The 16279-nt window shown below is 44.9% G+C and overlaps 1 protein-coding gene across 4 annotated transcripts in view; it reads left to right on the forward strand.

Moving 5' to 3' along the window:
- The window catches only part of MYOCD (myocardin), an 84140-nt gene that overhangs the window by 36595 nt on the left and 31266 nt on the right, over window positions 1-16279 (forward strand). For 3 of the 4 annotated variants that reach the window (XM_005693583.3, XM_018064674.1, XM_005693586.3), the window contains 3 exons: window positions 4644-4699; window positions 6315-6390; window positions 8460-8621. In XM_005693583.3, coding sequence (XP_005693640.1) covers window positions 4644-4699; window positions 6315-6390; window positions 8460-8621 — 294 coding nt within the window. The remainder of the gene's footprint in view (window positions 1-4643; window positions 4700-6314; window positions 6391-8459; window positions 8622-16279) is intronic. The other variant, XM_005693584.3, reaches the window with a different exon arrangement.

Here is a 16279-nt window from a genome sequence, read left to right on the forward strand (position 1 = left end):
GTGGAGTGGGAAAAAAGCCTCCTCGGTTTTCATACCAAGCCCATTTGGATCCAAAATCCTAACTTCTCTATTTCCCCCAACTCTTTCCTTCATCTCTAGTTCCTTGCTCCTTAAAAATTAGTGCGCTAGTGATGCAGGCATCACGTGAATGTATCTGTGGACCCTTCTGAGAAATTCCAGAGTATTTGTGTAGAAGGCATTGAATTCCCTAAGCATGCAAGCCAGGCTGTAATATTACAAAGCTCCATTGGGAAAAGGCAATTTTCAGGCCCCCTGCGACTATCCTTTGGGTCCTCAATGGGCCATCTGTTGCCACCCTAAAGAGATGAGACAGTTTCCAAAGTATTAACCACACGTGCATAGCATGGATCCCATTTGTTTGGAAGAAAAATACTCCTGGTCCAATTTGTCTTTAAAAGCAAAGCCAATGGACTTCCCTGGTGGTCCAGTGGTTAAGACTTTGCACTTCCATTGCAGGAAGGTGCGGGTTCGATCCCTGGTTGGTGAGCTAGGATCCTCCATGCCATACAGCATGACCAAAAAAAAAAAAAAAAGCAAAGTCAAGAGGACAAGCATTGCTAAACCTGTTTGTAAGCGGGGAAACTGAGAACATGGGAAGGCTCTTAGACTTGTTCAAGGCTGCACCAGAAATAGATGGCAAAGCAAGGACAGAACCCAGAGGGATGGCTCCCAAAACTTTAGTCACCCAAGACTTCAATTATACCCATGACTACTGTAGAACTTCCCTGGTGGCTCAGGGGTTAAAGCGTCTGCCTGCAATGCGGGAGACCTGGGTTCGATCCCTGGGTCAGGAAGATTCCCCTGGAGAAGGAAATGGCAACCCACCCCAGTATTCTTGCCTGGAGAATCCCATGGACGGAGGAGCCTGGTGGGCTACAGTCCACGGTGTCGCAAAGAGTCAGACATGACTGAGTGACTTCACTTCACTTCACCTCACTGTAGAGCTTGTATTTAAATCAGTTTTGTCTTCCTCCCCCCAAACCCCTATATATATGAATTATTATCCATATATCTGTCTTTGATTAATTAATGGCATATAAACTTACCAGCCAGTGCTTTTTGATGAGAACAAGCAGTTCTAAACCAAGTTGTTCTGCTTCTAGGCAGCAACTATGAAAAGTGGCAGTTTATGAAACTAAGCAGCCTTTCTCTGAGCAAACACACCCTTTTTCTTCAGCTCTTTGAAATACTGAGAAATCAGTCGTAGACATCAGGCACCCCTTTTTGAAGTCTCTGATTCCCAAGTACATCTGTAGATTCCCATCTACAGATCAGGACCTACTTGCCATGGAAATGACAGAGAACCAGAATCCCCCTGGGGGGCTTGTCCGAACACAGACCCTCTGTCCCTCCGCCTCTCACCCAAGCTTTGGATTCTGTAGGTCTGGGTGGGGCCTGAAAATTGGTACTGTTGGCAGGTTTCCAGATGATGCCAAAGATGCTGGTCCAGGGCCACACTTTGGGAACCACTGCCCCAGCTGCTGCCCCAGAATACCAGCTCTTGGATGCAGCCTCTTGGTCCTGACCTGAACACCAGAGGAGGAGGTGGGTTCTCCCCTCCAAGCCGGAGGGGAGAAGGCAGGCCCCCCCTCCTCCACCAGAACTGCCCCCAGCCCCAGGCTTCTCTCCCTAACAGATTGTCAAGGGCCCTCCAGCCTGTTTTCTCTTTTTTCCGGGTCCCTGTTGGAGGCAGGAGGTTAGAAGCAGGGGACCACCGCAGGAGGTCTGTTCTTATCTTGGGATCTTTTCCTGAGCTCTAAGTAAGCAAATGTTTATACACACTGCTGACCCAAATTAGCTGGAGCTGCGCGGACAGAAATAGGAATAGCCCGTGACTAAACTCCTCATCGAGAACAAGAATTCCCCTGTGAGAAGCGATTCATCTTCCTCCCAGGGGATGAGTGAGACGTGTGGCTGACTGAATTTACAACTGTATTTTAATTTGGAATCACACTGACTTATTTTTTTTTTTAATTTAGCAATCCAAATTCCTGTTTCAATCCTAAATGTCAATGTCCCTTAAATACAAAATGTTGCCATTTGATACTCCCAGGGCTGTCAGCAGAGGAGGATTTTCCAAAAAGTCAATGTGGTGCTCTGGGATGCAGTTTCACTTTCCTTGGCCCTTGGAGGGAGGGGCTGAAACTCTTTTTTCTGGAATCCCAGAAAAGATACATGTCAATCACAGAGGCCATGGCAGGCCAACCCAGTGCCCCATGTAACATCCTTTAAGTCCTAGAAAGAAAAGCGTGGGGTACAACCCAGTGTGTGAATCTTTTTAGCTTCCTTCCCAAGTCCTTGCTGAATGGTCATAGCCTCTCCCACCCTGTGGCAGAAGGTTCCAGAAGACCATTGTGCGCCTGGCATCAGAGAACTGGACTGTTCAGTCATTTCACAGGGGAACTGTTACCACCAAAGAGTGATGAATTGTAACTCTACAGGCTAAGATACAGGAAATGCAGCATTTCGTGGAAGAGTTAATAAGCTCCACTAATAAGAACTGAAAAGCCTCAGGGATAAGAGAAGCAGATAAATTCCCCCTAAACCCTGAACCCGATTAAAACCAATTGAGTTTGGAATGTAAGAGCCATCTCAAGATAGATTCATGCTGTCCCCTTAGGGTTGCTTCTTAAGGAAAAATTATGTCACTCTTTTTAATGACTTAGTAAGGAAGGCCACACTAAAATCAACTCCTTTTCTGGATTGTGGAAGGGATTAAGCCACATCAGTATGTAATACCTAGGTGACCACGAGACTGTTGGACACAGGTGAAGACCTATGGGTTCAGATGGCACAGACTCACCAGGACCCAGTGGCCCTCAAGCAGATTTGTAGGATCTGGTTGCCTGGGGAAATGGGAAATGGTTTCAGAACTCCATCAGTGTAAATTGCAGCTGTGATCAAAGGCAAATAAAGACAAGCCTCCTGACTCAGGATGGGGGTCAGACCCAAGTCAGAGAAAATGTATGAGCAATGCAGCAGATCCGCACATTTTTCCAGAGCCACTGAGTCAGGGGACAGGGAGGGGAAAGAGGCCATTGAAAAGGGCAGAGTTGGCAGGGAGGTTCCTTTTAAGAGTGAAAAGCAGCAAAGAGAAACTGGAGGTGTTAGATCGATGGGAGATGTGGTGGTCAAGCAACAATTTTTTTTTTTTTTCTCCTATAAAAAGGAAGCCCCTTAGTCTCTGGTCAGATTGAGGAGAAAAGGACTTGTCCAGTTTCCTTGACACAAGGCAGCCAGCTGGGACCAGTCTGCTTGTTCCTTTGGTCAACTCTGCAGTCATTTGGGTGAGACAGGAAAGTCTAGAGAGAGATGCCTCAGTAGCTCCCCAAGCAATATCCAAGGATAATGGGCTTGACCAACTGCCCAGAGTGGAATCTCCCTTCTCTCCAACAAGCCCGTCCAAGAGCTGGGCCTACATGAGGCATGGTTTTGAGGCTGAATGAGACACACACACTCACACGCATGCACATGCTCACACATTCGCACACACAGCCCCAAGTGCCCATCTGGCTAGATATCCAATTTTTTTTTTTTATGCCAGCCAACGTTTGGAAGACTGTTTCTTTGCCTGCAGCTTGTGAGTTGACATCTGTTGAAGTAATATTAGAATTCTGGATCACATGATCCACCCACTTGTCCAGACCTCCAGTCCAGGAGAATATTCAATGCAATTCTGCAACTGCTGATCAACCTCATCATTTCTGATGAGAAGTTACTATTTATGGCTCTGCATTGTGATTGTTCCAGGGGATCAGGAAAGGCAAGGAAAGGCAGATTTTTGCAAAAGCAAAGTCAAAAGTTCATCCCCGTGAGGCATTGCTGGGAGTTGGTAGGAGGAGAAGCAGTGGGGTTGTGGAGAGAAGGCGGCTGGCGTCTGGTCCAGGTTGGTTCTGGCTGCTGTGGACTGTGATGGACCAGTGCCCATGTCTATCAGTCGCCAGTGTTTTGAGCATCACAGCTGAAGAGAAGTTAGATGGTCAGAGGACCTAGGCTCCTAGCCCTACCTGTGTGACCCTGGGCAAGTCAATCCCATTCCAGGGGCCTTAAGTTTCCCCATTATTTTACCATCTCCAAGGTCCCTTCCAGCCCTCAAAGTCTCATTCCATGCTTCTCTCTCAACACCCTTTGGTTGCATGTTCTTGCCCGACCAGCCACCTCCCTGACCCAAAAGGATAAGTTGCCTCCCACAACATGGATCACAGCCCTTCCACTGACCTTGACCTCCACCCAGACTTCTGCGCTCAAGGGCAGGGCAAAGTCAAAGAGAGTGGTGGTCACCCCAGCCTCCCCATCTTCCTAAAACTAGAGCATCGCCTGTCCACGCCCTGGGCCTGCCCCTCTTCGGAATCTTGGAATGCCCCATCTCTGCCACTCCTTTTCCTATCGCGTATTCTGCCCCTGCTGCTCCTCTTGTTTGAGGCTGACGTCCACCTTTCTCTGTGCCCTCCGGCCTCGGGGAAGCTGGTGACCTCCAGGCCTTTCTTCTTCAACTGCTTGTGGCCTGAAGAAGGCGATCACCTCCCCGCCCCCGTGCACAGCTCAGCGAGCACACCAGCAAACAGCGCCAGGCTGCCCCGGGCCCCAAGGCCCCTGCTCACGTCTGTATCTTTCTGTTTCAGCCCTGAAAAGCCCACCTGAATTCCATGAACAGAGAAAGCGTTTGGATAGTGCCAAGGTAACTTTCTGCAAACCTCCCATCTGTTTTATCTCAGACTCCAGGCTATGGATCTCCAGGTGCTAAGTTTGGGCAAATTTCTCCTACAATTGGCTGGTCCCCTCCCCCCACACTGTGTGGAATCTTCCTCCTAGGCTCTGAAAACTGTGGAAATAGGATCAATGATGTTGGCTTCGAAACTGCTATTGGTGAGCTTTTTTTTAAAAAAAATAAAAATGTCCCCAGTCTTTCTGATGTCGGTAGGGGCATCCCTGCAAGGGGTTTTCAGAGAGACATGAAATGAGGTAGGTGAGGTGGGTTGGCAAGCTGGCCTCTCTTTCATGACAGGCATTTCTCAGTGATGAGCAGATGATTTTAAATCCAACTCAGTGGTAGGGTAAGGCCTGCGGATACGGGGCTTATTCGAGGCTATTTAAAGGCGAAAAGGTTTCCCTGGTGACTTAGTGATAGAGAATCCGCCTGCCAGTGCGGGAGATGCTGGCTCAATCCCTGGGTCGGGAAGATCCCCTGGAGACGGAAATGGCAACCCACTCCAGTATTCTTGCCTGGAGAATCCCACGGTCAGAGGAGCCTGGCGGGCTACAGTCCGTGGGGTCCAATAAGTCGGACACGACTGAGTGACTAAACAACAATGGAAGGCTGAAGGAAGCCTGTTTATCTCTCTTTTAGCATTTGGGGGGGAATAGCATGTATTCTATACCTTCAGAGCAAGTCTCTGCAACTTGAATTTATCGAGACTGTAAGTGCTAGTTAGGGAGCATCAGCAGTGCACCTAGAAGGAAGACCAGCAGGCCCTTCTCCTGGGAGGCCACTGCTAGAGAATCCTAGCCTGGCGGCTAGCAAGAGGGTAGAGGAGCGGGGAAGAGCGGCGGAGCTCCAGGACTCCCTAGGGCTGCTCATGGGAGGCTGTGCTTCCTGCTGCCTGGAGAATAACAGCCTTTCATCCGAACTGGAGTGAGCCCCAGACCCCTCTTCAGGGGCCAATACACTGAGATCAGAACCCAGAAATGAGGGCCCTGAAGTCCAGTTATTACTCTGCCACAGCCCACGCCATCTCTGCAGACAACTCCATCATCAAGAAAACTTTAAGACTCAATAAATACTACGTCTGTAAGTGTCCTTGCAGCGTCAATGTGGGTCTCAATCTGCAGGATCCTCATTTTCACATCCTGAGAGAAAACTCAAGGGAAAAACAGGAGGAGGACATGAGGTGTCATGTTATACTGGATGGGATGAGGTTACCTTTAATCCCTGACTCTAGTTAGTTTGTGACTCCTTTACAAAATAAGATTGGCTATAATATAAGCAGCATGATGATATCAGTTTTATTAGTATTTTATGAATAAGTACCTGTCTGCCCTTTAAGTTTGGAGCGCTGAGATGGACCAAAGCTTTTGACCTCTTTATCTTATTTCTCCATCCTGAAATTACTAGAGAGGTTTTACTAGATGAGTCCTCCTTCATCAAAATGTAGAACAGGGATATTTGCATGTTTCATTTGTAAGAAAGGAATGCTTTTTCCTTTTGAGAGAAAAGGGGTTTCTTTTAAAGTTAAAATTAGATGATTCAGCTGTATGATACTGAGTGGAATTGATTCCATGTTTGTGTCCAACAGCCTGAAGACACCCTGAAGCGCAAGGCAAGAAGCAGGTCCGACCGTGCAGCCGTGGTGAAAATGCACATACTCCAAGGTAGGGCTGCCTAAAATCATTAAACCAGTACCAGTCAGTGAGAAGGGAACAGGGACCATTGTTCAAGGTTCTTTGTCTCTGCTCAGTGGCTGAGTCCTCTTAGAAAGGAGCTGCTTCCATTCCAAAGTGGTTTTTGAGCTGTGATCTAGTCATTCAAGGCCGTGTTGATGGTCAAATCGAGAAGCCATATGGTGGCCCAGAAGGTACCACACTTGGGGTCCAATCTGAGCTGCACCACTGCTCAGCTTTCTCTGAGCACACAGGGCATGTCCAACATATATCAACTTCCTTTAAAATGTCCATCCTTCACACCAGTAATAAATGTTTAGTTTCGAAAAGGTTTCCCTGGTGGCTCAGCAGTAAAGAATCTGCCTGCAAAGCAGCAGTCTCAGGTTCGATCCCTGGGTTGGGAAGATCCCCTGGAGGAGGGCATGGCAACCCACTCCAGTATTCATGCCTGGAGAATCCCATGGACAGAGGAGGCTGGCGGGCTACAGTCCATAGGGTCACAAAAGAGTTGGACACGACTGAAGCAACTGAGCATGCAAGGCTTACAAAATGATGTCTACTGAGAAGACCAGAAAACAAAACTATATTCACAGTCAAATTCAGGAAAGCAAAGTATATACATAAACTGTATTTATAGTCAGATTCTATGATGAAAAGATAAAGACCTAACAATAAATGCTGTGTAAATAATTTAGAAATACACCCAATAATTAAAAACAGTAGATTCTAAGTGGAAGAGGTTTCCCAATGCTTTCATTTCTTTTGCATAATTTTTTTAACATTTTCTGCGCTTACAGTAATGTATAAGAATACGTAATCAAAAAAGGAACGTTATCTGTTGCATCTTTACCATCTTGAATTAAACTATCAGGCTATGAACCCCAAGAATCAGACACAACTGAGCAACTGAGCACACACACACATTCATGGAACAGTGGTACTATGAGGCCTGGAAAGATCTCGCCTTCTAAATTTTCAGAGTTGAGCAGAAAGCGGCAAACTCTCATGGAACCCTAACTTCCAGTTCTGCCTTATTGCAACAACTGGCTTTCAGGACTCTCTTCCATGTTCTTGCACAGAAGTAAGCCAGGGCCTCACCCAGAGAGTAATAAAGAGCGATTGAGAGCTTGTCAGTGATCTTTCTCACCCTCCCAGTGATGAGAAGCTAATATATTCTTTTTTAAATCCCTGTTTTATTAAATAACCGTTTTGTTGGATATATTCAGTTTCTTAAATCCCTGTTTAATTAAATAACCATTTCCCTCCAAAACTGTTTCTCTTTTACAACCAGATCAGGACATTTGAATCAGTTAGTATCACAACCTCAACAGGTCTGAAACCCTTAAGAAGTCATGCTACCGCAGTTGTTACAATTGGGTTGGATTGTTTAGTCCCTTCAGTCGTGTGTGACTCTTTCGCAACCCCATGGACTGTAGCCCGCCAGGCTTTCCATCCATGGGATTTCCCAGGCAAGAATACTGGAATGGGTTGCCATTTCCTTCCCTAGGGGCTTCCCGACCCAGGGATCAAACCTTCGTCTCCTGCAGCTCCTATATTGCAGGCAAATTTTTTTTTTTACCGCTGAGCCACTAGGGAAGCCCCAATTATAACAATAGATAATATTTACTGCCAGCTCATCATGGGCCAGGTAGTACCCAGGTCTCCTGCATTTCAGGCAGATTCTTTACCAGCTGAGCCACGAGGGACGCACATACAGACTGGATGGGCATGCAAATACTGTCATTTAAAGTCAGTAAAAGAGGCAGGCCCTGTGGACTGTTTACTTCCAGAATCGACAGATTGCACATTTTTCTCCCCAAATCCTCACAGAGCCAGTTTCTCTGACACTACTATGCTCTTCAATTTGCCTTTATTTGGAACTGTCTGGTCTTTGCTGCTAGTCCATGTGAAATGAGGATGATTGCATCGAAAATTTATTAGGATGGTGGCATACAATGTGTCAGAGTGTGTGGGTTACAGAAGCAAGAAACAGAATAAAAATAAAACCACAAAAATGACATCAAATTCTAGAGCCAGTCCTCTTGATTTTAACTCCTCAGCTTCCACTGCAGAAAGATCGGTTCCGACTGCCCAGATGAAGCTGAAAAGAGCCCGTCTCGCAGATGACCTCAACGAAAAGATTGCTCTCCGGCCGGGGCCGCTGGAGCTGGTGGAGAAGAACATACTCCCTGTGGACTCCGCTGTGAAGGAGGCCATTAAAGGTAGTTAGCACCAATGGCAGGCTTCCTCCGTGCTGGGGTCTGGAGGCAGCCGTGGCTCTGAAGTGCTGGGGTCCTAGGGGTGAAGGCGTCTCACTAAACAAGAGTCTATCCAGGGGTTACTGTCCCAAAATGTTCCCAGAAATCCCAGGAACAAGGAAGAAATTCCCAGCCACCCCCCTCCAACGTCAGGTTGACATAGACCAGGGTGGTTCTGGTCAACCAGGTCAGAACGTCTCCCCCATGGGAATCCATCACTCTGGAGTCGTGATGCCCCTTGGTTCTCTCTTTTAAAAGGGTGGAGACTGGCAGAACAGAAAGAGCTCTGGACCCGGGTGGGAAGAACTGGGCGCTAAGCCCAGTTTGTGCTCTGTGAGTTGAAAACTGTTAGTTACTCAATTGTGTCTGACTCTTTGCGACCCCATGGACTGTAGCCCGCCAGGCTCCTCTGTCCAGGGAATTGTCCAGACAAGAATACTGGAGTGGATAGCCATTTCCTTCTCCAGGGGATCTTCCCAACCCATGGATCGAACCCAGGACTCCTACATTGCAAACAGATTCTTTACTGTCTGAGCTACCAGGGAAGCCCCCCTCCAAAAAATATATATATATATATGTATATACATATATACACAAAATGTATCTTTAAAAAGCTGATTCTCTATCTGTCACAAATATTACGTATCCTTTTATCAACATGTCCTTTACCTTTTTTGTTTGTTTTGTTTCTGTCCTTTGTCTTTTGATTTTCTGTGTAGTGCGTTTTCCCTGTAGCAGTTTTTCATTTCTGTATAGTTCAATCTCTTAATCTTTTTCTTTGAGTTTCCAAATGTTATTGCTTACTGAAAACACTTCTTAGCTCAAGAATGGAGTTATTCACCTATTCTGTTTTCTAACATGTTTATACTTCATTTTTATATTTCAGTCTTTATGCTGAAATATAGAAGTATTTATACTTTTATATATGAGAGTGCATGGTTTAGGAGACAAGGTTTATTTTTCTTTTTTCCACAATGTTAGTGGTTTATTTTATAATGTGTCTTGATCTCTGTCTTCACAAGGATGTTTTACATTGGCCTGATTTTTCTCATGTTTCTTGGCTATTCTGACAAGTTTCTGGTTGGTGATATTTAGGATCAGTTTGTTATATGCCAGCTTCAATCCTGTTAGAATGTTGTTCGGGATTGCAGTGAATTTATAGGTTAAGTTATGGTGAATTCATATGTTTAAATTATATGAATTCTTCTGTGACAAAAAGATAGAATCTCTTTTCACCTACACAAGCCTTTTTTAAAAATTTCCCATGGTAAGGTTTTCAAAAATAAATTCATATCAGTTATTGCTTGAGTGTGGGAAACCTATTAATTTTGCACATTTATTTTGTAACTGGGGCACTTTGAAGATTTTCTTAATAGTTCCAGTAGTTTCTTGTTTTATCTTAAATTGTTTGGATCTATAATCACATCATCTGCAAATAATGAAGATGTGCCTTCTGCTTTGTTTCTCCTTTCAGTCTGGAAACACTGGCTGGTTGTTGAAAAGAAACATCAAGGAATTATTAGTAAATTGCAAAATATCATTTTAAGTTACATGCAGTATGTTCATAGCACAAATTATATATAATTTTGTGTATTTTATTTATAAATTACCTATTTGTTTTATAAATAATATATAAATAATAACAGAGTATAGTATAGAAGTCTAATAATATATATATTTTATTATACATAAAATATACAAGTGTGTATCTAACCTATAAAATTATATGTATGAATTATATGAAGCACATATAATTTATGTCTTTACATTATGCAGCTTTATATATAATTTAATAATTATTGATATATTACATAGAAGAAAATTATTATTATTGCTATATTGTCAGTGCTTCAGAAACAGTATTATAATGTTATATATTGGATAGGCCAAAAAGTTAGTCCAGTTTTATTTGTGATGTTGATGATAACACTTTTGTTTGATTCAGTCTTCCTTGGGAATTTCTCCAGTCGTTCACCTCTAAATATGATACTGACTTTGGCTATAAGCAGATATTCTAAGGAAGTGTTTGTTCTATTCCATTATTAACAGTAGCTTGCAAGATGTATGCTTAGTTTTTAAAGTGCTTTCCACGTTCATGAAAAGATGACCATTTGAGTTTCCGCCTTCTAGGAACATGGTACTACTGTCTTTCTTAATCATCCTTGTATTTCTGGAAATAAATCCTACATGGATATTTCCCCCCTAGAAATTGCTAATGTTTTATTTGCGAATTTTACATCTCTTTTGTTATTAGTTGGGATAACAGAAGCTGCTAACCAAACCACAGAATTTCAGCTACTTAACAGACATTTATTTCCTATTTATAAATGGTCCAGAGAGGGTTTTCTTCTATGGCAAACGTTTCAGGCACACAGACTCCTTTGATCTTGCTACTCCATCATCCCCTAGCACAAAGGTGGCAAACTTAAAGAGCTAGATAGTAAGCAAGCTCTCCAAGCTGTCACAACGGCTCAGCTCAGCCATCATAGTGGAAGAGGAGCCACAGGCAATACATAAACAAATGGGGATGGCTGTGTTCCAATAAAACTTTATTTACAAAAACAGACAGCAGGCTCACCAGCTATAAATTTGCCAACCTGTGCCCTGCAGCCTTATCATCCTCCAAATCTAGCCAGAGAAGAAGAGAGAGAGGAACAGCAATTTCGCAGAAATATCTCTATACCATGGAAGGGGGAGGGGGTGTAAATTTTAACAAGTAGCTTTTGGTCAAGAGCCTGAACAAGAGTCATGCTGTGGGCACAGAAAAAAAGAGCATCTGAGAAGTAACTGATATGCATTGTTAGATACTGGGAGAATGTGTCAGTGTGGATAAAAGGAAGAGTCACAGATGACCATCCTTGGTTTCCCTGTTGGTCAGCTAGTTAAATGGCAGCCATGTATCCAGATGGGGACTGTGAGCAGAGGAGCAGATCAGGGGAGAGATGATGAACTGCCGTTTCATGTTGCAGTGACGGATCCACAGGAACTCCAGGGGCAGGGGTTCAGTAAGCAGGGGTTTCTACCGAACTAGACTTCAGAAGAAAGTCTTGGCCTAGAGCTACAGACTTAGAAGACTATGGAAAGTTAAACTGGCGGACTTGCTAAGAGACCCCTCGCATGTATTCATTTCTTCATTTAATGTTTATGGAGCATCTTCTGTGTGTCAAGCACTATTCCAAGTGTTTGCGATATATTAATGAACAACACCTACAAAAATGTCTGCTCTAGCAGAGCTTATATTCTAGTACAGGAGACACAGATGATCAGCAAAACCCGTGAATAATTATATATCCTAATAAAAAGTGATAAATGGTGTGAAAATAGAAGTTGTGCAGGGTACAGAGTGCCCAGTAGAGGGTGGTTGGGGGGATGGAAGGAAGTATAAAAAGCAAAGAGAATAATGTACAAACAGCGGTAGGGATCTGTGAAGAATAAAGAGAAGGAAAAGCTAGAGAAAAGGTTGGCGGAGGCTGACCTCATCCAGGGAACCCCCATGCATCAGCCTGTTAGCGGCAATCTTTCAACATGCGTGAATTTCTACCAGCAAGGCAGTGGCATCTTCAGTTCCGTCTCTCAGTCATGTCGAACTCTTTGCGACCCCATGGACTGCAGCACGCCAGGCTTCCCTGTCCATCACCAACTCCCGGAGCTTACTCAAACTCGTGTCCATTGAGTTGGTGATGCCATCCAACCATCTCATCCTCTGTCATCCCCTCCTCCTCCCGCCTTCAATCTTTCCCAGCATCAGGGTCTTTTCAAATGAGTGGCATCTTACGACGTGTCATAAAATTCTTACGACATCTTATGACATGGCATCTATCTTATGACATGGCATAGGGACAGAGGAAGCTTCTCAGAGACCAGCTGTAGAAATAGCCCTCTGAGTAACCCTTCCACTGGCACTGATGGTCCCCACCCTTCTCCTGGCTGTCGCTTCTCTGGATCTCCTCCTCCACCCTCAGCAAAGCAGCGACTCAGGGTGGTGGTTTTCTGTGTATTGTTCTCCTGGCCTCTGCGTATTTTCCTTCCTTGGTCCACGCGCCTTTCCAGATGTGTTTACATTTTCCAGCTCCCTCCGCAGCTGTGCGTCTGTGTTTCTGCCAATCCCAGAGCGAAACTCCCACTGTCTTCTTCCCCCGACGCCCCCGCCCAGGTTTTATTCAAGACCAGTTTTTCTTCAACAAGGAAGGTGAAATAAACTAGAACATCTCACAAGGAGGCTGTTGACAGAGAACCAGCCCCCACTGTGGGGTTTTTCTTCCCCTTGGCAGAAGTCCCCACCCTTGCCCTCAGCTGAGTGACTGTAGCAAATCTTCCCCCTACACCTTCTTCTCCCTTGGGGTGCCAGCCAACCATCACTCTTCCAGCCTGCAGGCTTGTTTTCTGAGTCAGGTAGAAGTTTACAGATTCCAGCTGGAGGAAATTTAGGCTTGTGTGGGCTGCAGTGATATGATGTGAAAGAAAAGGGGGCCTGTTTTTTAGGTTCTTTTTTGTTTGTTTTGGTTTTTATGTATTTTTAGTTGGAGGATAATTGCTTTACAATACTGCGTTGTTGTCTGCCACGCATCAACATGAATCAGCCAAAGGTATACCTATGTCCCCCACTCCCTGAGCCCTCCTCCCACCTCCTTCCCCATCCCACCCCTCTAGGTTGTCACAGAGCACCAGCTTTGGGCTCCCTGCATCACACAGCGAATTCCCACTGGCGATCTGTTTTACATATGGTAATATGTGTGTTTCCTGCTGCTCTCTCAGTTCGTCCCTCCCTCTCCTTCCCCCACTGTGCCCACAAGTCTGTTTTCTATGTCTACGTCTCCCTTGCTGCCCTGCAGAGACGTTCATCAGTACCATCCTTCTAGATCCACATATATGCATTAGTATACAAAATTTGGTTTTCTCTTTCTGACTCACTTCACTCTATATAATTGGTTCTAGGTTTATCTACCTCTTTAGAACTGACTCAAATGTGTTCCTTTTGTATGGCTGAGTAATATTCCATTGTATATATGCACTACAGCTTCTTTATCCATTCATCTGTTGATGGACATCTAGGTTGCTTCCATGTCCTAGCTATGGTAAATACCAGGTTTTCTGATTTTACTGACACAAAAGGAGACTCGGGGGTGCCTCGTGGCTACATCTCACAGCCGACACCTGTTTTTCTGTTACTCCTGCTTAGAAAACCACCAACAGCCTCTCTCTCTCAGGCCAGAACACTGACTGTAACAGGTATGGTGAGGGAGTGATACCTTGCGAGACCAGAAGTTGTGCACTGGAGTTGAGCCTGGCTTTGTTCTGCTTGTGTATAGCCATTGTCACTTCACACTCTCAGCTTGGAAACCTCTCCTCCGAGCTGGTTAATCCTCTCTTTGGTCATCCGAGTATTTCCTTCACTGCCAGGAGCATCCCTCAGCTATCAAGGAAGCTGTTATTGTCCAGAGGCCTGGCTTCTGCTTGAGGAAGGGAGAACCCTGGCTGGCTTTCTCAGCTGGGGTCCTGGTGTCCTGCTCCAATGGGCAAGCTCCTCCACCCTAAAGTGTCCTTGTCTTTTCCTCAGATTGAGCCAGGCTTCCCACCTGAATGCCTGAATTCGTTTTTTCAGCTCCTTTAAAAAAAATTGAACCTGCAATTCAGAATGAAAAGAAAGTGAAAGTCACTCAGCTGTGCCTGATTCTTTGCGACCCCATGCATGAACCATAGCCCACCAGGCTCCTCTGTCCATGGGATTCTCCAGGCATGAATACTGGAGTGGGTAGCCATTCTTTTCTCCAGGGGATCTTCCTGACCCAGGGACTGAACCTGGGTCTCCTGTATTGCAGGTGGATTCTTTCATGATCTGAGCCACCAGTGAAGCCTGATTCAGAATATACAGCCCCATTTTCAAAGATAAAGTCATTCTTTCTATCACTGTAACCTTTTAACACGGGAAGCAACATTTCTGTCCCTGGGGGATGGCCCAGAAACCATCCGTTTAAGTGTCATGTACATTTTTCTAAAAGATCCTACGATAGTCTTAGCTCACTTATAACCCCAAGGCTAAGACTTTATAATAAAACAAAACAAAAATTCTTGTTTACTAGGAATCCAGTCATCCTTCAGACTCTCTGGAAGTCTTAACACTCTCTAATCGTCCATTTTGAAGGCAAATAGACACTAACCATGGCCCCTAAACCAGATGGCAGGGTCATTTGCTTTGGCATAACTTTCTCATGACCAGAATCTATCATTCCATAATGAGAAAGGATTTCCAAAGTGCAAATGATCCTTAGGGGAAAGAAACATGTGATAAATACTTCTCTGAGGAAGATTCTAGAAAAGGTGGTGGGGAAAGAGAACCAGGAAGCCAGTAGCTTTGGGGGTCGGGGATGTCAGGGAGGAAAGTTAAGGTGCTCTAAGATGATGTTAATGTATCTTTACCCACCTAACAATCTTCTTTGTTCCTGGAGAATTGGTTTCAATAGTTGATACAGGACAAGTGCTGATGCAGCTTAACTGTTTTTCCCAACTCCTGTAGTCCTTAGCATCAGGGTCTGTCTAGAGACTTAAAGTCAGTTTCTTTTTTGTTCTTTTTAAACTTTTTATTTTGTATTGGAATATAGCCAATTAACAATGTTATAATAGTTTCAGGTAGACAGCAAAGGGATTCAGCAATACACACACATATAATGATATGTGTACTGTAATACGTACGTATGTAAACAGTCAGACACAATTGAGTGAGTAAGCACAGAGCACAGCACATGGAAAGGAAGGCGTTAGTCACTCAGCTGTGTCCTGCTCTTTGCAAACCCAGGCACTGTCGCCTGCCAGGTTCCTCTCTCCATGGGTGTTCCTAGGCAAGAATCTTCCTGACTCAGGCATGGAACCTCAGTCTCCCACATTGCAGGCAGAGTCTTTACCATCTGGGTCACCAGGGAAGTCCCTGGGCCAGGAAGATTCCCTGGAGAAGGGCATGGCAACTCACTCTAGAATTCATGCCTGAAGAATCCCATGGATAGAGGAGCCTGATGGACTACAGTCCATGGGGTCACGAAAAGTCAGACACAACTGAGCAACTGACACTTTTATTTTCATGTATATATATTCTCCCCTAATAAAGGCAATTTCTAAAGTGCCAGGAATTTGAGGTAAAGGAATGCTTGTTTCTCCAAAGTCCCATGTCCACCTATTCTCTTCCTGAAGCCATCTGATCCCCTTCAAGAGCTGTGGGCTCCACGGTCTTTGTTGGACAGTTCAACCAGTCTCCTCCAGACTGTAGGATCCTCAGTGCATAGGAACCTCTTTAGGTGGGAGCTGCTTTTACACTAGCTCCTGGCACCCGACCACCTCCTCCCTCAGGAAGTGGATTTGGCTTCCGCTTCTTCCAGGAGGATGTTAGGAGAAGGTCTGACCGAGAATTAAAATAGCCGTCATATGCGCACTGCTCAGGCTTGCATACAGATAAGCCAGTGAAGTTCGCTCTCATGTTCCACCCCCTGCATTCCAGCCCTTGGTGTGGATCCAGAGGCAAGGTAACCAGGACCCTGACTATCTTACTGTAATCTCGGAATTTTAAATGTTTATACAGAGGAAAGTCCAACTGACTCATTCATCTAATCACTTCCGAGAGAGAGAGAGAAAGA

Source organism: Capra hircus, chromosome 19 (genome assembly GCF_001704415.2).
Source record: "Capra hircus breed San Clemente chromosome 19, ASM170441v1, whole genome shotgun sequence".
In the NCBI taxonomy this organism is placed as follows: domain Eukaryota; kingdom Metazoa; phylum Chordata; class Mammalia; order Artiodactyla; family Bovidae; genus Capra; species Capra hircus.